The sequence below is a fragment of the Thalassophryne amazonica genome, chromosome 3, assembly GCF_902500255.1.
Source record: "Thalassophryne amazonica chromosome 3, fThaAma1.1, whole genome shotgun sequence".
NCBI lineage: Eukaryota > Metazoa > Chordata > Actinopteri > Batrachoidiformes > Batrachoididae > Thalassophryne > Thalassophryne amazonica.
The window spans coordinates 96512352-96535026 of record NC_047105.1 but is presented as its reverse complement, the minus strand read 5'-3'; the positions used below and the strand labels follow the sequence as shown (position 1 = coordinate 96535026).

General features: G+C 42.4%; 1 protein-coding gene across 1 annotated transcript in view; it reads right to left on the bottom strand.

The window, feature by feature from the left end:
- Positions 1 to 7212, bottom strand: part of LOC117507304 (synaptoporin-like) — a 62760-nt gene extending 55548 nt beyond the window's left edge. The window contains 2 exon segments of the mRNA XM_034167148.1: positions 6932 to 6997; positions 7143 to 7212. Of these exon segments, the coding sequence (XP_034023039.1) occupies positions 6932 to 6997; positions 7143 to 7160 (84 nt within the window). The 5' untranslated portion in view covers positions 7161 to 7212.
- Positions 7213 to 22675: the final 15463 nt, after the last annotated feature.

The following is a 22675-nucleotide window of genomic DNA, read 5'->3' as shown; positions in this document are numbered from 1 at the left end:
TTTTCCTCTTTGGTCCAGAGGATACGACATCCATTTCTTCCAGAAAAGATCTGGAATACTGAGTGGCCTGACCACAATACACATTTCCACTATGTGATGGTCCAAGCCAGATGACTCTGAGCCAAAGAATTTGAAGCCTCTTCTGGACAAAGTGAACATCACTCACTGACTCATCTTCAACCACTTATCCAGGATCGGGTCGTGGGGGCAACAGCTCCAGCACCGTGAACATAAGGCTTTGTTTTTTCAGAGGAAAGTTTTAAAGGCATTGCTGAATGTAACTCTGCATTCTAGCGCTTGGCAAAAGTTTCCAAAAGTAATTCCTTGCCAATGTAGTTATATCAGCTACTGATGAATGATGGTTCTTGATGCAGTGCTGTCTGAGGGATCAGAGATCATAGGTGTTCAGCTTAGGCTTGCACCCTTGCTATTTAAGCAATGAAAGATTCCTTGAATCATTTAATGCTATTATTCCCTTCCAGTCTTTCTCTGAGGAACACTGTTTTTAAACATTTCTATAATTATGTCCACCAAGGACGTAACAAAATCATTGGCATTTATTTATTTGTCTGTCCATCTGTCTGTTAGCAGGGTTACGTCATAACTACTCCACATATTTTAACACAATTTTCACCACAGGTACATATCCAGGGTTTTCATGTATCCCATAATCCCTTGTGCGCCAGAGAGTCGCTGCAGTCAAAACAACATAGAGAATCCACATGACAATTGTAAATGAATATTATACTACAAAAATGTATTTTTATGCTTTTCATCACGTTAATAAGAGACTGCATGCATGATACCCTGTAAAGTTGCTAAAACAATTCTAACAAGTAATCCGTGTCTGCTACGTTTAATCTGCGTGGAATTTAATAAGCGCAAACCAAATTTCAGACATATTATATATATTAGTCTGGAACAAAGAGGACAAACAGTGTTGGAAAGAACAATAATCAAGACGTTAAAGAGCAAACTTCACTTTCCCCCAGAACGACATGATATATTTACGAGAGTTTTAGGCACAATATAAAAATAGTTTTATGCTGCAATGTTAATGCTGTTGTCTATGTGCAGCAGTTAAAGTGCAGCGTGATCAGAGCGTCTCAATGCAGTTCTCAATGTTACTGAGATCTCGCAGCATGGCGACCTCTTCGAGGTTTTGCGGGATTTGAAACCTGAAAAGGGCAGATTAGGCCATGGAAGACTCCATAAAATTTTGGAGGTGATCTGGATCCGGATCTAGATTCTGGATCCAATTTTATTTTATATAGGCTTTGAAGGATTACATCAAAAGTTTTTCATGGATTCTCACCAAATTTGCACCACAGATACATATTAGGCCATGAAAGACTCTTAAATTTTGGAGGTGATCCGGATCCGGATTCTGGCTCAGGATTTCACTTTATAGGCTTTGAAGGATTAAATCAAAACTATTTCATGGATTCTCACCAAACTTGCACCAAAGATACAGGGAGGCAAATAAGTATTTGATCCACTGTCGATTTTACAAGTTTACTCACCGACAAAGAATGGAGAGGTCTGCAATTTTTATCGTAGGTACACTTCAACTGTAAGAGACAGAATCTAAAAAAAAAAAAAAAAAAAAAAAATCAGAAAATCACGTTGAATGATTTTTTTAAATAATTAATTTGCATTTTATTGCATGAAATAAGTATTTGATCATCTACCAAACAGCAAGAATTCTGGCTCTCACAGACCTGTTAGTTTTTCTTTAAGAAGCGCTCCTATTCTGCACTCTTGCCCTGTATTAAGTGTACCTGACTGAACTTGTTACCTAAATAAAAGACACCTGTCCATACACTCAGTCAATCACAATCCAACCTATCCACCATGCCCAAGACCAAAGAACTGCCTAAGGACACCAGGGACAAAATTGTAGAACTGCACAAGGCTAGGATGGGCTATAGCACAACAGGCAAGCAGCTTGGTGTGAAGGCAACAACTGCTGGCATAATTATTAGAAACACAAGATGACTGTCAATCTTCCTTGATCTGGGGCTCCATGCAAGTACTCGCCTCATGGGGTAAGGATGATCTGGAGAAACCCCACAACTACACTGGAGGACCTGGTCAATGACCTGAACAGAGCTTGGGCCACAGTCTTAAATATTACATTAGTAAAACACTACGCTATCATGGTTTAAAATCCTGCAGGGCAGCAAGGTCCCCCTGCTTACACATGTCCAGGCCCGTTCGAGGTTCACCAGTGACAATCTGGATTATCCAGAGGATAAGATGTGGTCAGATGAGACTAAAATAGAGCTTCGTGGTATCAGCTCCACTCATCGTGTTTGGAGGATGAGAACAACTCTAAGAACACCATCCCAACCATGAAACATGGGGGTGAAAACATCATTTTAGGGGTTGCTTTTCCGCAAAGGGGACAGGACAACTGCACCGTACTGAAGGGAGGATGAATAGGGTCATATATCGCAAGATTTTGTAAAACAACCTCCTTCCATCAGTAAGAGAATTGCAGATGGGTTACAGATGGGTCGTGGCTTCGACACATAAGGCCAAAAACCATCACCTTTCCTTTTAAACCTCAATAAGCGTTTGGGAACTGAAGACACTAACTGTTGAAGCTTTGTAGGTAGAATTCTTTCCCATTCTTGCTTGATGTACGACTTCAGTTGTTCAACAGTCCGGTGTCTCCATTGTCTTATTTTTCGCTTCATAATGCACCACACATTTTCAATGGCCAACAAGTCTGGACTGCAGGCAGGCCAGTCTAGCACCTGCACTGTTTTACTACGAAGCCACGCTGTTGTAACACATGCAGAATGTGGCTTGGCAATGTCTTGCTGAAATAAGCAGGGATGTCCCTGAAAAAGATGTTGCTTGGATGGCAGCATGTGTTGCTCCAAAACCTGGATGTACCTTTCAGCATTGATGGTGCCATCTCAGATGTGTAAGTTGCCCATGCCATGGGCATTAACACACCCCCATACCATCACAAATGCTGGCTTTTGAACTTTGCACTGGAAAAAATCTGGATCGTCTTTTTCCTCTTTTGTCCAGAGGACACGACGTCCATGATTTCCAAAAACAATTTGAAATATGGACTCATCAGACCACAGCACACTTTTCCACTTTGCATTTGTCCATTTCAAATGAGCTCGGGCCCAGAGAAGGCGGCGGTGTTTCTGGATGTTGTTGATGTATGGCTTTCGCTTTGCATGATAGAGTATTAACTTACAATTGTAGATATAGTGATGAACTGTGTTAACTGCCAATGGTCTTCTGAAGTGCTGCTGAGCCCACGCGGTAAGATCCTTTACACAATGATGTCGGTTTTTTTAATGCAGTGCCGCCTGAGGGATCAAAGGTCACGGGTATTCAAAGTTGGTTTTCGGTCTTGCCACTTACATGTATAAAGTTCTCCAGATTTTCTGAATCTTCTGATTATATTATGGACTGTAGATGATGGAATCCCTAAATTCCTTGCAATTGAACATTGAGAAACATTGTTCTTAAACTGTTGGACAATTTTTTTCAAGCAGTTGTTTACAAAGTGGAGATCTTCACCCCATCTTTGCTTGTGAATGGCTGAGCCTTTTGGGGATGCTCCTTTTATACCCAATCATGACAATCACCTGTTTCCAATTAGGTGTTCTTTGAGCATTCATCAACTTTCCCAGTCTTTGGTGCCCCGTCCCAACTTTTTTGAAATGTGCTGCAAGTATCCATTTCAAAATGAGCAAATATTTGTACAAAAACAAAAACGTTTATCAGTTTGAAAATTAAATATCTTGTCTTTGTGGTGTATTCAATTGAATATAGGTTGAAGAGGATTTGCAAATCATTGTATTCTGTTTTTATTTACATTTCACACAATGTCCCAACTTCATTGGAATTAGGGTTGTACTTAATACCAAAACAAATAGCAAAGAAAACAAAATAACAAAATCGATAAACACACAAATAAACAGAAGACTCCATGAAGTGATTCAGATCCGGATCCGGATTGGCGGACGTCAGAAATCTCTGATTGGTCTTGTTTGTCATGCATTTGATGGCATACTTGATATCCTCTGAAAATCTTTGCTCCTCAAAGCCTCAGCCCTTTGTGGATGCTCTTGTATCTAATGATTAAAAGATCACTTCTTTGAAATAATATATTTGAAATAATAACATTTAAAATTTAAATTTTTTTTGGAATGTATTGAAGGCCTGAAATGCAGGAATGAATGCATATCAAACTGTGGTGTAACAGCTGACAGTTAATCCGTAATCCCTACGGACCACCCCCATGGTTCAGAACACGTGAACTGCAGATTGATTACAGAGTTTACATAAGTGTGATTTTGTGTGATGACAACTTGTGATAGTTGTGTTTATTTGGATGCAGTTGTGATAAAAATCACAATGAGTACATCATCATCGTGCATGCTTCGTGCTCCATTTCAGTGATGTGTATGTAGGTGTGCATATATGCATGTATATATATATATATATATATATATATATATATATATACACACACACACACACACACAAGTGCACGAGTGTGTGTGTGTATTTTTATACCCCCACCCTAACCATAACGACCATCGACCCCCCTGCTTCACTTTTAATTTTGTGCAGCCATCACGGAATGAATTAGAATGAATTTGTGCTGCCGTGACGAAAATGAGGCGCTTTTCATCATAATATCATGAACCAACAGATTAATGTATATTTCATGCTGCTGAATCACGACTTGCCGTGAGACTGGGTTGATCCATCATGCTGTGGGGCTGTGTGGCCAGTGCAGGTACTGGGAATCTTGTTAAAGTTGAGGGTCACATAGATTCCAGTCAATATCAGCAGATTCTTGAGAACAGTGTTCATGAATCAGTGACAAAGTTGAAGTTGCACCGGGGCTGGATCTTTCAACAAGACAACGACCTTAAACACTGCTCAAATTCTACTAAGGCATTCATGCAGAAGAACAAGTACAACATTCTGGAATGGCCATCTCAGTCCCCAGACCTGAATATTATTGAAATCTGTGGTGTGATTTTAAGTGGGTTGTCTGTGCTCAGATACCAACAAACCTGAGATGTTTTTGTAGAGAAGAATGGTCCAAAATACCTTCAACCAGAATCCAGACTCTCACTGGAAGCTATAGGAAGTGTTAGAGGCTGTTATTTCTGCAAGAGGAGGATCTACTAAATATTAATGTATTGTTTTCTGTTGGGGTGGCCAAATTTATGCACCTGCCTAATTTTGTTTCAAGAATTATTGCACACTTTCTGTAAATCCTATAAACTTCATTTCACTTCTCAAATACCACTATGTTTGTCTGCTATATGATATAAAACTGAAACTGCTGATCCAAACAACCAATGATTTATAAAGGAAAATCATGAAAATTATCAGGGGTGCCCCAAACTTTTGCATACAACTGTACACTTAAACACATATACACAGATATACACCCTCAATATACCTATGAGTCTTTGTAGGCATACCCCAGGAACCAGTGACATTTAAGCCCCCTCCTCCCTGTCCCTATTAACGCCCATCTCAGCATACATTGAACGAGAGGTGGGGTACACTCTGGACCGGCCACTGGCAGGGCTGACAAATGTAGACAGACAAACTCATTCACGCACCACCTCACACCTATGGCCTATTCAGAGTAACCAATTCACCTAACCTGCATGTCTTTGGAAGTGGGAGGAAGCCAGAGCACCTGGAGACAACCCATGCACACTCACACAAATATTTAACCTTAATAATTATGTTACCTATGCCATTCATCTTGTATAGGTAACATAATTATTATGCAATTCAAACAATATACTTTATGTATTTTAAATAAATACTGTCATTATTATTGATTTAGAGTAATTATATTTTATTAATACTAAATACATAAAGCAAGGATTATGCATTTCAAATAAATAGGTTCTATTACAGTAATGAATATGCATCATGTAAGGTTTATTTGGTAGGTTTGTATTTAAAATGACCTAAAAAAGCAAATGGGAATTTGTCATGTAATAAAATTACATAATATGGGCAGAACATGCAAACTCCATACAGAAAGGACCAGGTCTGTAGCAAACATGGAACCTTCTTACTGTGAGACAACAGTAACCATCCCAAACAAACAAACAAAATACGCCCCAGGTGGGGGACAGTCCATACAATGTACAGAGAAAGTGGGTGGTCCTTAAAGGCTCATGGTGACACCCGATCATCACCTGAACATCAGTCTGATTTCAGCTAAAATGTCACCCTTCTGATGAAAGTGGATTCAGTCTTTAAACATCAGCTCTTCTTTGGATTTGGTATTTTCTGGCTCATAAATCCATGCATTGATGCTGAGGTTTCTTTGTATATTGGATGCAAAAGAAGCACAAGAACCTACACAGATGTGCACATACAGCCTCTCTCTCTGTGTGTGTGTGTGTGTGCGCGCGCGCGCGCGCGCGTGCACGGGATGAATCCCCTCAGGGCTACAGCAATTTCTCTAAACTCATCATTATCTTTTTGCCTTTGGGCTCCTCTGCACTGTAAAATAAATATATACTACAAACCAACACCCAGAATGAAAGAGGCAACAAAGCAATATGACTGAGGACATCCACTTGTTTTTGCTGTCTCCTGTTATATCATCTGACTTGGGGTAATAAAATGGTACATTTAGGACTTACAAAAAATACACAGCTTCACAAAAAAAGCTGAATCATTTACACACAGTACACATTAAAAAGTTGAAGATTCAGCAGAGGATTTTTAAATTTAAAGCAGATTTTTCCTCACAGTGAACCTGTGTTGTAAATAACACGCGCGCGCGCACACACACACACACACACACACACACACATTATATAATTCGTTCGCTCCTTATGGGTTATGCTACTATAACGTTGCGTGGAAAAAAATATACACAATTATGAAAGTTCCAACTCACCCACTCCAGAACCCGGATAAATCCCAGAGGTAATTTGAGTACTTGAAATGTCCCTGTAGATGTGAGCTGTGTAAAAGGACACAGAGAATTAAAAAACAAACAAACAAAAACAAATCAAAACAAAAATGTTCTCTGTCACCAATTACCGACATATTGACAGACGCTCACTCACGTCTGCGGCTCTAAATAATGTCGCTTTTTCTTTTCTAACCTGGTCAGCGGTGTCCATTTCTGCAGTGAGGTACTTTTCTTCTTTTTGACTTCTTCAGTGGATTGCAAACAACCTCTAAATAAAGCGACTGATGTCGCGCGCGTCTCAGCGGCTCGCTGTTGTTTCCGATTCTGGCCGGAAAAAGCCGAATTAGGCTTCGCGAGCCACGCCCCCGTTTTTACCACGGGCTCTGTTATGCGCTGAACCGGTTTGATAGGTGTAAAACAAAACGTAATTATATTGGTGAAAAAAATCCCTGGGAGACAAATGTATAACTTCTTAGTTCTTATTTTTATCCCAGCTAAGCGAAGGTAAATGGTCCAGACAGGGCCGTTTCAAGGCATTTGGGAGCCCTAAGCAAAATGGACTTGGATGCCCCCCTATGCCTCACCACCCCGCCCCATCTGCCCAAAGCCTACACGAAGCACGGCATAGACACACCATTTAAGCTCACACTTTATATCAATAAAATATACCTTTGACAGTGCAATTGAACATTTGTAAAATCCCCACCACCATCTCATAATAACTAACATATAAAGAAAGTGCAAATTGTATAGTAACTACAAAATCCAAAATACTTCAAAAAATATGCACAGTAACTAAATCAAACATACTTTTAAAAAGTTATTAAAAATAAGTTATTAACAAAAGTAATATTTAAATGTGAACAGGTATAAGCTGTTAAGGGAGAGGAGATGTGGTATCATAGATATTATGTTTGTATGTCTACATATGAGTCCTTGGGTGTTATGCTCACAGGTGTCCAACAGAGGGTGATGTGAGACCAAGGAAGTTGTCTGAGTGTGGTTTAGTAGATTACTTTTTCTCATTCAAGAGTGGACATTAATCATTTATGAAGATGCAACACTGTTAATATAACACAGCCAGGCGATAATATTTTGGTGACGCAGAGGCCACATTTATGCAATGTAAACTATCACTTACCACTGTCCTGTTTTTTCTTTTCTTCCTCTTCCTTTCTCTTCATTCTTTTCTGGCTTCCTGATAGACACCCCTGCTGCATGATTGCTGAAGTTTTATATTTTGACAGTGTCCCGAGTCCCATCGAAATGAACTACAACCCCAATTCCAATGAAGTTGGGACATCGTGTAAAATATAAATAAAAACAGAACACAATGATTTGCAAATCTTCATCAACCTATATTCAATTGAATACACCACAAAGACAAGATATTTAATGTTCAAACTGATAAACTTTATTGTTTTTTGTGCAAATATTTGCTCATTTTGAAATGGATGCCTGCAACACGTTTCAAAAAAAGCTGGGACAGTGGTATGTTTACCACTGTGTTACATTACCTTTCCTTCTAACAACACTCAATTAGCGTTTGGGAACTGAGGACACTAATTGTTGAAGCTTTGTAGGTGGAATTCTTTTGCATTCTTGCTTGATGTACGACTTCAGTTGTTCAACAGTCCGGGGTCTCCATCGTCGTACGAGGTCTATTAGAAAAGAAACCGACAGTTTTATTTTTTTTTTAAAACTATATGGATTTGAATCACGTGTGATTACATCAGCCAAACTTGAACCCTCGTGCGCATGCGTGAGTTTTTTCACGCCTGTCGGTGATGTCATTCGCCTGTGAGAATGCCTTGTGGAAGGAGTGGTCCAGCCCCCTCGTCAGATTTTCATTGTCTGAGAAGTTGCTGAGAGACTGGCGCTGTGCTTGATCTAAATTTTTTCAAAAACTGTGAGGCACATCCGAGTGGACACCATTCGAGAAATTAAGCTGGTTTTCTGTGAAAATTTTAACGGCTGATGAGAGATTTTGGATTGTTTCTATCGCTGTAAGGACTTCCCACAGAGCGGGACGTCACGCAGCACTCCAAGGTGATGTCGTCATCCTGTTTCAAGCTGAAAACCTCCAAATTTAAGGCTCTGTAGACCCAGGACGTCGTGAGAGAACAGAGAACTTTCAGAAGAGGTCGGAATCAGCAGTTTATCCGGACATTCCACTGTTAAAGGAGATTTTTTAAATGAAAGATGTGCGGACGGATTAGCGCATTGGTTCGCAGCTGGCGCGGCGCGCCCGCTACAGGAAAAATAACTCCGTGTTGATAACCATTTGTAAAATCCAGGCGGCTTTTGGTGGCTTTCAGTTGAGTGAGTGAGAAATTGTTTAACAGCAGGGCATGTTCCAACTTGTCCTTAAGGCTTCCAATGGAGGTGACGACGTCGCCTCGGAGCGCTGTGCGACGTCCTGCTCCGTGGAAAGTCCTTACAGCGATAGAAACAATCCAAAATCTGTCATCAGCCGTTAAAATTTTCACAGAAAACCAGCTGAATTTCTCGAATGATGTCCACTCGGATGTGCCTCACAGTTTTTGAAAAAATTTTGATCAAGCACAGCGCCAGTCTCTCAGCAACTTCTCAGACAAAGGAATTCCGACGAGGGGGCTGGACCACTCCTTCCACAAGGCGTGCTCACAGGCGAATGATGTCACCGACAGGCGTGAAAAAACTCTCGCATGCCCACGAGGGTTCAAGCTTGGCTGATGTAATCACACGTGATTCAAATCCATATGGTTTTCAAAAAAAATAATAAGGTCGGATACTTTTCTAACAGACCTCGTATTTTACGCTTCATAATGCGCAACACATTTTCAGTGGGTGACAGGTCTGGACTGCAGGCAGGCCAGTCTAGTACCTGCACTCTTTTACTACAAAGCCACGCTGTTGTAACATGTGCAGAATGTGGCTTGCTGAAATAAGCAGGGACGTCCCTGAAAAAGATGTTGCTTGGATGGCAGCATGTGTTGCTCCAAAATCTGGATGTACCTTTCAGCATTAATGGTGCCATCACAGATGTGTAAGTTGCCAATGCCATGGGCACTAACACACCCCCATACCATCACAAATGCTGGCTTTTGAACTTTGCACTGGAAAAAATCTGGATCGTCTTTTTCCTCTTTTGTCCAGAGGACATGACGTCCATGATTTCCAAAAACAATTTGAAATATGGACTCATCAGACCACAGCACACTTTTCCACTTTGCATCTGTCCATTTCAAATGAGCTCGGGCCCAGAGAAGGTGGTGGTGTTTCTGGATGTTGTTGATGTATGGCTTTTGCTTTGTATGGTAGAGTTTTAACTTGCACTTGTCGATGTAGCGACGAACTGTGTTAACTGACAATGGTTTTCTGAAGTGTTCCTGAGCCCACATAGTAAGATCCTTTACACAATGATGTCTGTTTTTAATGCAGTACCACCTGAGGGATCGAAGGTCACGGGCATTCAATGTTAGTTTTCAGCCTTGCCGCTTATGTGTAGAAAGTTCTCCAGATTCTCTGAATCTTCAGATTATATCATGGACTGTAGATGATGGAATCCTTAAATTCCTTGCAATTGAACGTTGAGAAACATTGTTTTTAAACTGTTGGACTATTTTTTCACACAGTTGTTCACAAAGTGCTGATCCTCACCCCATCTTTGCTTGTGAATGGCTGAGCCTTTTGGGGATGCTTCTTTTGTACCCAATCATGACACTCACCTGTTTCCAATTAGGTGTTCTTTGAGCATTCATCAACTTTCCCAGTCTTTTGTTGCCCCACCCCAACTTTTTTGAAATGTGTGGCAGGCATTCATTGCAAAATGATCAAATATTTGCACAAAAACAAAAACGTCTATCAGTTTGAACATTAAATATCTTGTCTTTGTGGTGTATTCAAGTGAATATAGGTTGAAGAGGATTTGCAAATCATTGCATTCTGTTTTTATTTACATTTTACACAACGTCCCAACTTAATTGGAATTGGGGTTGTAGTACCCGTTGAGATGAGCGCTACTGCACAACTGCACTGCTCATGAGCATCTCACTCTACCCCAGACATTACACCTCACCCATCGAGTTGAGCTATGTCACGTGGCTGGCTACTGTGGGAGGGGTCCACTTAAGGGGCTACGGTGTGAGGTGATGGTCTAGTGGTTAAGGTGTTGGGCTTGAGACCAGAAGATCCTCGGTTCAAATCTGCGCCTGACTGGAAAATCACTAAGGGCCCTTGGACATGGTCCTTAATCCCCTATTGCTCCCGGTGTGTAGTGAGCGTCTTGTATGGCAGCACCCTGACATCGGGGTGAATGTGAGACATAATTGTAAAGTGCTTTGAGTGTCTGATGCAGATGGAAAAGTGCTATATAAATGCAGTCCATTTACCATTTTACCATTTAAGGGGGATTCCGATAACAGTGTTGCTGCACTTTCCTGCACTGACTGTCACAGAATTTAAAGGGGCGCTCACACAGTTTGTCGCATAAAATTCATAACCAGTCGTTGTCTGGGGGCCCCAGGCCAGGTTCGGGGTCCCAAGCAATTGATTGGTTTGCTTGCCTTGTTGCAGTGGGCCTGGGTCCAGAGGAGGGTAGAAGAAACACTACAAGGACCTCCTGAAGAACAAAATCAAGAGCTGCTCCATCAACTGGACTGGAAGACCTGGGAAGAACAAGTAAGGTACCGGACCAGCTAGCAAACAATTATCCACACAGGAGTGGAAGTCTTTGAAAAAAATGCAAACGAACAACACAGAGGAGAAAGGAAGGAGAGAGAGCAAGACCCAGACAGTCAGAATCTTCCTGCAGCAACCTGCGCCTGTCAAAACAGTGCACGTCAAGACTGGGCCTGTTCAGTTTTCTCTGTGTTCACCATCCCTTCAAGGAATCGACCAAGAGACCATCTTCCTCACCACAGAAGGATTGCCATGATGACAACATGTAATTAAATTTAAATCATTTTTTCTTTGTCATACACATAGTCAAAAAGAATTAAGCAACAGTGGACACTAAAGTCAAATTTATGCTATTCGGTATCTGCAACTCCATAGCCACGCAGAGCCTTCTGCATTGTTGTGAACGATTCTGGGACCAGGACCAGGTGGGGACGCACAGAGCCAAGGACAGGAGCTAGAGGGACGAAAGAGAGGAGAGGTGAGTGACTGCACTGGCAACACCGAAAGCCTTAAACAATTCACAGTTCACTGAAGGCTCAACAGAGGCATGTTCACAGTTCTGGAAATATTGTTTACAGTTTAGGAAATATACTCAACAAAAATATAAACGCAACACTTTTGGTTTTGCTCCCATTTTGTATGAGATGAACTCAAACATCTAAAACTTTTTCCACATACACAATATCACCATTTCCCTCAAATATTGTTCACAAACCAGTCTAAATCTGTGATAGTGAGCACTTCTCCTTTGCTGAGATAATCCATCCCACCTCACAGGTGTGCCATACCAAGATGCTGATTAGACACCATGATTAGTGCACAGGTGTGCCTTAGACTGTCCACAATAAAAGGCCACTCTGAAAGGTACAGTTTTGTTTTATTGGGGGGGGGGGGATACCAGTCAGTATCTGGTGTGACCACCATTTGCCTCATGCAGTGCAACACATCTCCTTCGCATAGAGTTGATCAGGTTGTCAATTGTGGCCTGTGGAATGTTGGTCCACTCCTCTTCAATGGCTGTGCGAAGTTCCGACGATGAACTGGAGTCAGGTCGAGACCCCGATGAGGACGACGAGCATGCAGATGAGCTTCCCTGAGACGATTTCTGACAGTTTGTGCAGAAATTCTTTGGTTATGCAAACCGATTGTTTCAGCAGCTGTCCGAGTGGCTGGTCTCAGACGATCTTGGAGGTGAACATGCTGGATGTGGAGGTCCTGGGCTGGTGTGGTTACACGTGGTCTTCGGTTGTGAGGCTGGTTGGATGTACTGCCAAATTCTCTGAAACGCCTTTGGAGACGGCTTATGGTAGAGAAATGAACATTCAATACACGAGCAACAGCTCTGGTTGACATTCCTGCTGTCAGCATGCCAATTGCACGCTCCCTCAAATCTTGCGACATCTGTGGCATTGTGCTGTGTTTTAAAACTGCACCTTTCAGAGTGGCCTTTTATTGTGGACAGTCTACGGCACACCTGTGCACTAATCATGGTGTCTAATCAGCATCTTGGTATGGCACACCTGTGAGGTGGGATGGATTATCTCAGCAAAGGAGAAGTGCTCACTATCACAGATTTCGACTGGTTTGTGAACAATATTTGAGGGAAATGGTGATATTGTGTATGTGGAAAAAGTTTTAGATCTTTGAGTTCATCTCATACAAAATGGGAGCAAAAACAAAAGTGTTGCGTTTATATTTTTGTTGAGTGTAAGATCTGCTGTTCAGGAATCGTTCTCAGTACATGAGTGATCTTCAGAGGTCAATGGTCAAGCGCTGCAAGTCTTGTGACGCAGTTCCAATTAAGCCGGACTTGACATAGAAATGACTTGGAGAGTTCTTAGTGATTCAATATCAGAGTTCATACAGTTCTTAAGAAGAGTTCTTGAAACAGTTCTTTATCAAGCACAGTTACAGGCAGGAATGAGTGAGAGCAGAATCCCATTGAGATGAGAAGGAACTTAACTGGTGTGAAGCAGAGCTGCGCACTGAGCTGAGAGCCGTAGAGTTCCAGAGTGACTTGCTGTGCAGGGACCAGGGCAGCATGGGAGTCGCACAGGATAGCATCTGGAACACCAGGAAAGACAGTTCACTCTAATACAGGAATTAGAAAGTTGGCCAGGTTATCTTGAGTTTAGCTGCGGGAAGCTCTGTCGCCTTAGGCGCTTGGAAGCAGCAGGAAGACACGGTCAAGGTCACAGAGAGGAATCAGGCTTGGTCCTCAGATCAAGGACGTCTGGATCATGGGTCGGGGATCATGGAAGCATTTGGAAAGGCTCATGGATCGTTCGCGTAGAATCTGGCCTCTGGGCAGGAAAACCAACCAAGAATCCGGCAACAATGAACTACCAGCATGGGATTATATAGCTTATATGTAGTTTAGATAGTTATTTTAAATAGTAAAAATGGACTACATTTATCTGCATCAGAAGCTCAAAGCGTTCTACAATTATGCCGAGCATTCACTCATTCATACTCACACAGCGATGTCAGGGTGTTGCCATGCAAGGCACTCACTACACACTGGGAGCAACTAGAGATTAAGGACTTTGCCCAAGGGCCCTTATTGATTTTCCATTCTGGCTGGGTTTTGATTCAAGGATTCTCTGGGTCTGAAGCCCAACACCTACCCACTAGAGCATCACCTTAAATTAAGGCTTCTATTGCCTTTACCCAGATGTTTTACAGACATGTACACTGAATGTTCATGAACATTGAATGTTCATGAGTACAATGGTGAGAATGTTTTCATAAGGTGAATGTAAAATCTATTTTACAATGAATGGAAAATATTGTTTTCATTACAGGAATGGAAAACATCCATGATTTGTTTTATATGACACTTAAATAGACCACAATGCACTTTGTTTATATAGCACTTTACAGTGATGCCTCACATTCACCCATACACCGATGTCATGGTGCTGCCATGTTAGGTGTGATTTTCTGGTCTGAAAGGGGATTTGAACAAAGGATCCTCTGGTTTCAAGGCTACCACTTGACCATCACTTCATATCCTACAAATCATCTGCACTCAAATTCCATGACAGACACACACAAACACACAATCATGTTCAACTGCTTGGTCCAATCAAGGGTCGTGGGGGGCTGGAGCCTATGCCAGCAGTCATAGAATGCGAGGCAGGGTACACCCTGTACGGCATGCCAGTCTGTCACAGGGCCACATATAGACCAAAAAAAAAACACATTCACACCTAACCTGCATGTCTTTGGATGTAGGAGGAAGCCAGAGCACCGGAAGAGAATCCACGCAAACATGGGGAGAACATGCAAACTCCACACAGAAAGGCCACAGGTGGGAATCGAACCCATGACCTTCTCGCTCTGAGGCAATAGTGCTAACCACTAAGCCACTGTGCTGCCCTCCATGACAAACAATGAGGTTAATCCTTGGGCAATTAATTAAAATTTCTTTAAGAATTTTTTCTTTTGTACCTGTCATTTTAAATGCAAAGGAACTGTTATTTGTAATACCTTGCACTGAAGTGAGAGTGGAGCAGGAGGCATGTGGGTGCGCCAAAGAGCACAGAGCAGCTCAGCGGGCATGTTTCACAGATTGAACATGGGTGTTGCTGTTGACTTTCCTGTGTGCTAAAGAACCATTTCATGACTAAATTTTGCTTCCAGCAACCATAAAATTGTGGCACTTTAAGGATCTTTGAAATGAAACACCAAACATGGAGACTAAGAAGCCCACTGGGATGGCCCAGCAGTAGCAGTACTACATTTATTAAAAATAACAAAAAACCTTGTGCAGCTCAGCATCCAAAAGGTGTTCAGATACAGTAGTGTTCAGAATAATAGTAGTGCTATGTGACTAAAAATATTAATCCAGGTTTTGAGTATATTTCTTATTGTTACATGGGAAACAAGGTACCAGTAGATTCTCACAAATCCAACAAGACCAAGCATTCATGATATGCACACTCTTAAGGCTATGAAATTGGGCTATTAGTAAAAAAAAAAAAAAAAAAGTAGAAAAGGGGGTGTTCACAATAATAGTAGTGTGGCATTCAGTCAGTGAGTTTGTCAGTTTTGTGGAATAAACAGGTGTGAATCAGGTGTCCCCTATGTAAGGATGAAGCCAGCACCTGTTGAACATGCTTTTCTCTTTGAAAGCCTGAGGAAAATGGGACGTTCAAGACATTGTTCAGAAGAACAGTGTAGTTTGATTAAAAAGTTGATTGGAGAGGGGAAAAACTTATATGCAGGTGCAAAACATTACAGGCTGTTCATCTACAATGATCTCCAATGCTTTAAAATGGACAAAAACAAAACAGACATGGGTGGAAGAAAACAAAATACAACCATCAAAATGGATAGAAGAATAACCAGAATGGCAAAGGCTCACCCATTGATCAGCTCCAGGATGATCAAAGACAGTCTGGAGATAACTGTAAGTGCTGTGACAGTTAGAAGACGCCTGTGTGAAGCTAATTTATTTGCAAGAATCTCCCGCAGAGTCCCTCTGTTAAATAAAAGACGTGCAGAAGAGGTTACAATTTGCTGAAGAACACATCAACTGGCCTAAAGAGAAATGGAGGAATATTTTGTAGACTGATGAGAGTAAAATTGTTCTTTTTGGATCCAAGGGCCACAGACAGTTTGTGAGACGACCCCCAAACTCTGAATTCAAGCCACAGTTCACAGTGAAGACAGTGAAACATGGTGGTGCAAGCATCATGATATGGGCATGTTTCTCCTACTATGGTGTTGGGCCTATATATCGCACACCAGGTATCATGGATCAGTTTGGATATGTCAAAATACTTGAAGAGGTCATGTTGCCTTATACTGAAGAGGACATGCCCTTGAAATGGGTGTTTCAACAAGACAATGACCCCAAACACACTAGTAAATGAGCAAAATCATGGTTCCAAACCAACAAAATTAATGCCTCGCAGATGTGAAGAAATCATGAAAAACTGTGGTTATACAACTAAATACTAGTTTAGTGATTCACGGGATTGCTAAAAAAAAGCAGCTTGAACGTAATAGTTTTGAGTTTGTAGTGTAAACAGCAGATGCTACTATTACTGTGAACACCCCCTTTTCTACTTTTTTTTACTAATAGCCCAATTTCATAGCCTTAAGAGTGTGCATATCATGAATGCTTGGTCTTGTTGGATGTGTGAGAATCTACTCAATCTACTGGTACCTTGTTTCCCATGTAACAATAAGAAATATACTCAAAACCTGGATTAATCTTTTTAGTCACATAGCACTACTATTTTTCTGAACACTACTGTACATGCTTACAGAAGTAATTTTACATTTCCCAAAACTCTCAGTTTTGTTGCTTGTTTTAGTCTTACTGGAAGAATGGCAGAAATGTGTTTGTTAAACTGTCCAAGCCCAGACAGAGATGGTGTGTGTGTGTGTGTATGTGTGTGTGTGTGTGTGTTTGGGGAGGGCTGACACTTCTTGTAGAGCCAAATGATAACTGCTCTGACAGCGTGGATAATTTTTCCTACATCTCTTCCCATCATTCCTTTGCTTTTACTCTTTGCTATTCTCTTGCTCTGTCTTTTCCCCTCACTGTGTGTGCGCATACTCTCACTGCCTGAAGGCCTCTGTCCATGTGATTAGGAAACTGTTGGATCCAATTGGCTAATATTTTCAACACTGGCAACTTGAAAGGATCTGAAGAACAGTCTGTGATATGTGTAGGTCATCCCTTTATTTAAGATCTGTTTCAAATTGTATGGGCCATACCTACTCATGGTTTCCCCAGGCAGCTTGTCATTGAACCCAGATGTCATCCTCTGTTGCTGAGACCTGTGTCATGGTTGATGACCAACTAGCCTTTGACCACGTGGCCTCTTTTCTCAGTCGCTCCAGTTTGCTCTGTTTCGCAGAAGGAAAATTAGCTTTAACCTAACTCAGTCTGGCACCCTGGTCCTGGGACAGGCAATGGTTATTTCTTGCCTCAATAACTGTAATGCTCTTTTCACAGTGCACGATGTTCCAGAACATGGTGGCACATGTGTTTTTTTTGCTTTCGCCATAAAGACATACAGTAGTACCCCCCTCACATCAGCAGTGACATCGGTGTAGACAACCCTACTGATGGTCTCACAGGTATTGAGGTGACATGCTGATCATAGTTTTTATTACCACAGTCCACCAGTTATGAGAAACACCACCCACCTGCAAAAACATGCATTAATCAATCACCCAAACCCAGATGATCTAACCTGTCAGTCTTAGCTAGCTTGGTAACTTGGTGATAGGTTTGTGTTCAGGCTTCCCACCCAGGTCATGCCTGTCTTATGTTAGGAAAAGGACACAATAGCAACTATATTTACAGTGGGGTAAAAAAGTATTTAGTCAGTCCCTAATTGTGCAAGTTCTCCTACTCAGAAAGATAAGAGAGGTCTGTAATTTTCAACATAAGTACACTTCAATTGTGAGACACAAAATGAGAAAAAAAATCTTGGAAATTACATTGTAGGATTTTTAAAGAATTTATTTGTAAATTATGGTGGAAAATAAGTATTTGGTCAATAACAAACAAGCAAGATTTCTGGCTCTCACAAACCTGTAACAACTTCTTTAAGAAGCTCTTCTGTTCTCCACCTGTTACCTGTATTAATGGCATCTGTTGGAACTCATTATCTGTATAAAAGACACCTGTCCACAGCCTTAAACAGTCAGACTCCAAACTCAACCATGGCCAAGACCAAAGAGGTGTCGAAGGACACCAGGAAGAAAATTGTAGATGTGCACCAGGCTGGGAAGAGTGAATCTACAATAGGCAAGCAGGTTGGTGCGAATAAATCAACTGTGGGAGCAACTGTAAGAAAATGGAAGACATACAAGACCATTGATAATCTCCCTCGATCTGGGGCTCCACGCAAGATGTCATCCCGTGGGGTCAAAATGATCATGAGAACAGTGAACAAAAATCCCAGAACTACACGAAGGGACTTGATGAATGACCTGCAGAGAGCTGGGACCAAAGTAACAAAGGCTACACACTATGCAGAGAGGGACTCAAATCCTGCAGTGCCAGACGTGTCCCCCTGCTTAAGCCAGTACATGTCCAGGCCCATCTGAAGTTTGCCAGAGAGCATATGGATGATCCAGAAGAGGATTGGGAGAATATCATGTGGTCAGATGAGCCCAAAATAGAACTTTTTAGTAAAAACTCAACTCATCGTGTTTGGGGGAAGAAGAATGCTGAGTTGCATTCCAAGAACACCATACCTACTGTGAAGCATGGGGGTGGAAACATCATGCTTTGGGGCTGTTTTTCTGCAAAGAAGACAGGTCGACTGATCCATGTTAAGGGAAGAATGAACAGGGCCATGTATCATGAGATTTTAAGCCAAAACCTCCTTCCATCAGTGAGAGCATTGAAGATGCAATGTGTCTGGGTCTTCCAGCATGACAATAATCCCAAACACACCGCTCAGGAGTGGCTCCGTAAAAACCATTTCAAGGTCCTGGAGTGGCCAAGCCAGTCTCCAGACCTCAACCCCATAGAAAATTTGTGGAGGGAGTTGAAAGTCCATGTTGCCCAGCGACAGCCCCAAAACATCACTGCTCTAGAGGAGATCTGCGTGGAGGTATGGGCCAAAATACCAGCTACAGTGTGTGCAAACCTGGTGAAGACTTACAGGAAACGTTTGACCTCTGTCATTACCAACAAAGATTATGTTACAAAATACTGAGTTGAAATGTTGTTATTGACCAGATACTTATTTTCCACCATAATTTACAAATAAATTCTTTAAAAATCCTACAATGTGATTTCCTGGAATTTTTTTCTCATTTTGTCTCTCACAGTTGAAGTGTATCTATGATGAAAATTACAGACCGCTCTCATCTTTCTAAGTAGGAGAACTTGCACAATCAAGGACTGATTAAATACTTTTTTATCCCACTGTATGAAGGTGTTTGAAGAAACATGGTGTGTCCACTCAAACAGTCATCAACTTTTACCAGTCCACAATACTGGATGTATACTGGTGTGATTTGGCAACATAAATGTCCACAAGCTCCTGATGAGGACAGTACAAATTGCTTATGAAGTCATGGGATTACCATTGTGACACTACCAGATATCTCCACCACCCGCTGCAGGATGAAAGCACTGTGCATTATGGAGGACACAAGTCACCTAGCACATAGCCTTTTCTCATATCACCCTACAGGGAAGCTTTTTTTGTACATCAGAGCTCTGACCTCCCACCTCAGACAGTTTTTACCCTCAGGAGTTTAGACTTTTGAAGTGGCACTTAAATGAATGTGGTTTATGTGGATTGTTTTATGGATGTTTCACTAATGGGTTGTTTTTTCTGAGTTGTTATGGTTTTTAGTATATCTTATTTTTATACTTTTAAATCTTATGAAGTTACAATGCTTTGGGGCCATCTATAAGCATTCTCGGAAATAAATACCTGATGCTATCACAGATTAGCCAATCATACCCAAGTGATCCCCTGTCAGAGCACAATTTCACAACATAACCAGTTCCATAAATGTGGACAGCCTGCTGCAGCCTTAGCAGAGACACACTCTGTTCCTTCTTGTCCTGAGACTACTGTATGTGCTGAAACAACCTCATTCCCCTGCTTGAGGGGGAAACAGACTATATAACCTGTCTGTTATGTGGGCCGCTGAAGAGGAGGTACTGCTGGCCCACTACCACCAGAGGGCGCCAGACCCAGAGGAAGTGACAGCTGTCACTCATCACACCAGCTGTCACTCATCTACACCACTACTTAAGCCGGACTGCAACTCCACCTCCCCGCCGAGAAATCGACTACCATTAAAAAGGTAATTTCTCTGCTGACAGACACTTTGAGTGTTTAACCTGAACTTCTGTTACAGCCGTTTTCCTGGAGTGTTTCCTTGTCTGAGGGATTGGCGTGTGACAGCGACGGCTTCGCCTCACATCCCAACTCAGATAAGTGGTTAAACCAGGAGCTGTACGAGTGTGTGATTGGAGGTGGAGGTGCTCCCTCCTAACTGTGTTTGGACTGTGGATTACTGAGTGTGCGGACTCACACTCATACATCTTATCTCTGCTTTCTGTCAGCAGTACCAGGGTCGACAGCCGAAGACAGAGGCCACCTGGGGACTCGGGACTTGGCGGCTCCGGTGTTCTTCAGACCGTTGGTGGTGGAGGCCGTGTGGGACACGGCTTCTCTCTCGTCGGGGGTCTTCTATCTTCGAGCCTGCCCACACGTCACCTGGTGTTTATTGACTGTGCAAATTTCTGTACATTTAGTTGTGTATTATGACAACATTAAATTGTTACTTTTTGGCTTACTCATTTTCCATTCATTTGCGCCCCCTGTTGTGGGTCCGTGCTACGACACCTTCCCAACAGGATTTCTCGGCCATCGTCATGGATTCCGAGGGGCGTCAACCCGAGCTTGAACGGCCAATGGAAGAGCCAGGAGCGCAGGCGTCAGCGGGAGGCGTGTTGAGTGAGCTGCAGCAGATCTTAACCGCTTTCACGGCTCGGTTAGATGACGTTTTCAGCAAAGATCTGGCGCTCACTCTTCCCCCGCACCGACCGTACGATTGTGCCATCGATTTGGTCCCGGGCGCTGAGTACCCGTCCAGTAGGTTGTACAACCTCTCACGTCCGGAACGCGAATCAATGGAGACCTACATCCGGGACTCCTTAGCTGCCGGGCTGATCCGGAACTCCACCTCCCCGATGGGTGCTGGTTTCTGTTGGGTATTTTCTCCTCCAAACATTTTTAAACCTTTAACAAGACAAACAGAGTCAAGAAACACCAGTGAGACAGAAAGTCAAATATTACGCGCGGAGTGCGGCCAGGCTGTACACCAAGGCTACACTAAAGTCTGGCCTGCTTTTCCGCTCTTTTTATTAAGAGACGCCCTCATCACATAAACAAGAAACTTGTCCTAAGGGTGGGGGTAATGACGCAAGACAAGTTTCTTCCCATAACATAAACGCATACGTCAAGTGCAGCTGTAAGGAAGAACACTTCAGGTCAGCACATCTCGTTCGTCTGTTGCAGTTATCAGCTGTTTTGCATCTGCCTGGAACACTAAGCATCACAATCAGTCAAAATTCAACCTTCAGTTCTTTTACTCCCAGTCGTTAGCGGCTACGAAAACAAAGTTATGTTATAACAATAAGTACATCCAGTCCTTCATTCCCAGTTCAGATTGACCCCAGAGTGCTAAAACAAAATTGAATTCTCAGGATTGCATTAAGACAGGTGCAAAACAGCACATCTCCGTTCTCATGAGAAAGAAGACAAAGCTAAAACAAGGTTGAATAACACGTACGTTCTCAGGGTGAAGTGCAAAACAGCACAACACCGTTCTCATGAGAAAGAAGACAAAGCTACAAATGTTTAACAGTGATAACATATATATATATATATATATATATAAAATCCTTAACAGTTTCTTTTTTGTGGGTAAAAAGGACGGCGGACTCCGTCCATGCATTGATTACAGAGGGCTGAACGAGATCACGGTTTGCAACCGATACCCGTTACCTCTGTTGGATTCAGTGTTCACGCCCCTGCATGGAGCCCAAATTTTCACGAAATTGGATCTTAGAAACGCGTAACACCTGGTTCGGATCCGGAAGGGAGACGAATGGAAGACGGCATTCAATACCCCGTTAGGTCACTTTGAGTACCTGGTCATGCCGTTCGGCCTCACTAACGCCCCCGCGACGTTCCAAGCTTTGGTAAATGACGTCTTGCGGGACTTCCTGCATCGGTTCGTCTTCGTATATCTGGACGATATACTCATCTTTTCCCCGGACCCTGAGACCCATGTCCAGCATGTACGTCAGGTCCTACAGCGGTTGTTGGAGAACCGGCTGTTTGTGAAGGGCGAGAAGTGCGAGTTCCACCGCACTTCTTTGTCCTTCCTGGGGTTCATCATCTCCTCCAACTCCGTCGCCCCTGATCCGGCCAAGGTTGCGGCGGTGAGAGATTGGCCCCAACCAACAAGCCGCAGGAAACTACAGCAGTTCCTCAGCTTTGCAAATTTCTACAGGAGGTTCATTAAAGGTTACAGTCAGGTAGTTAGCCCCCTGAC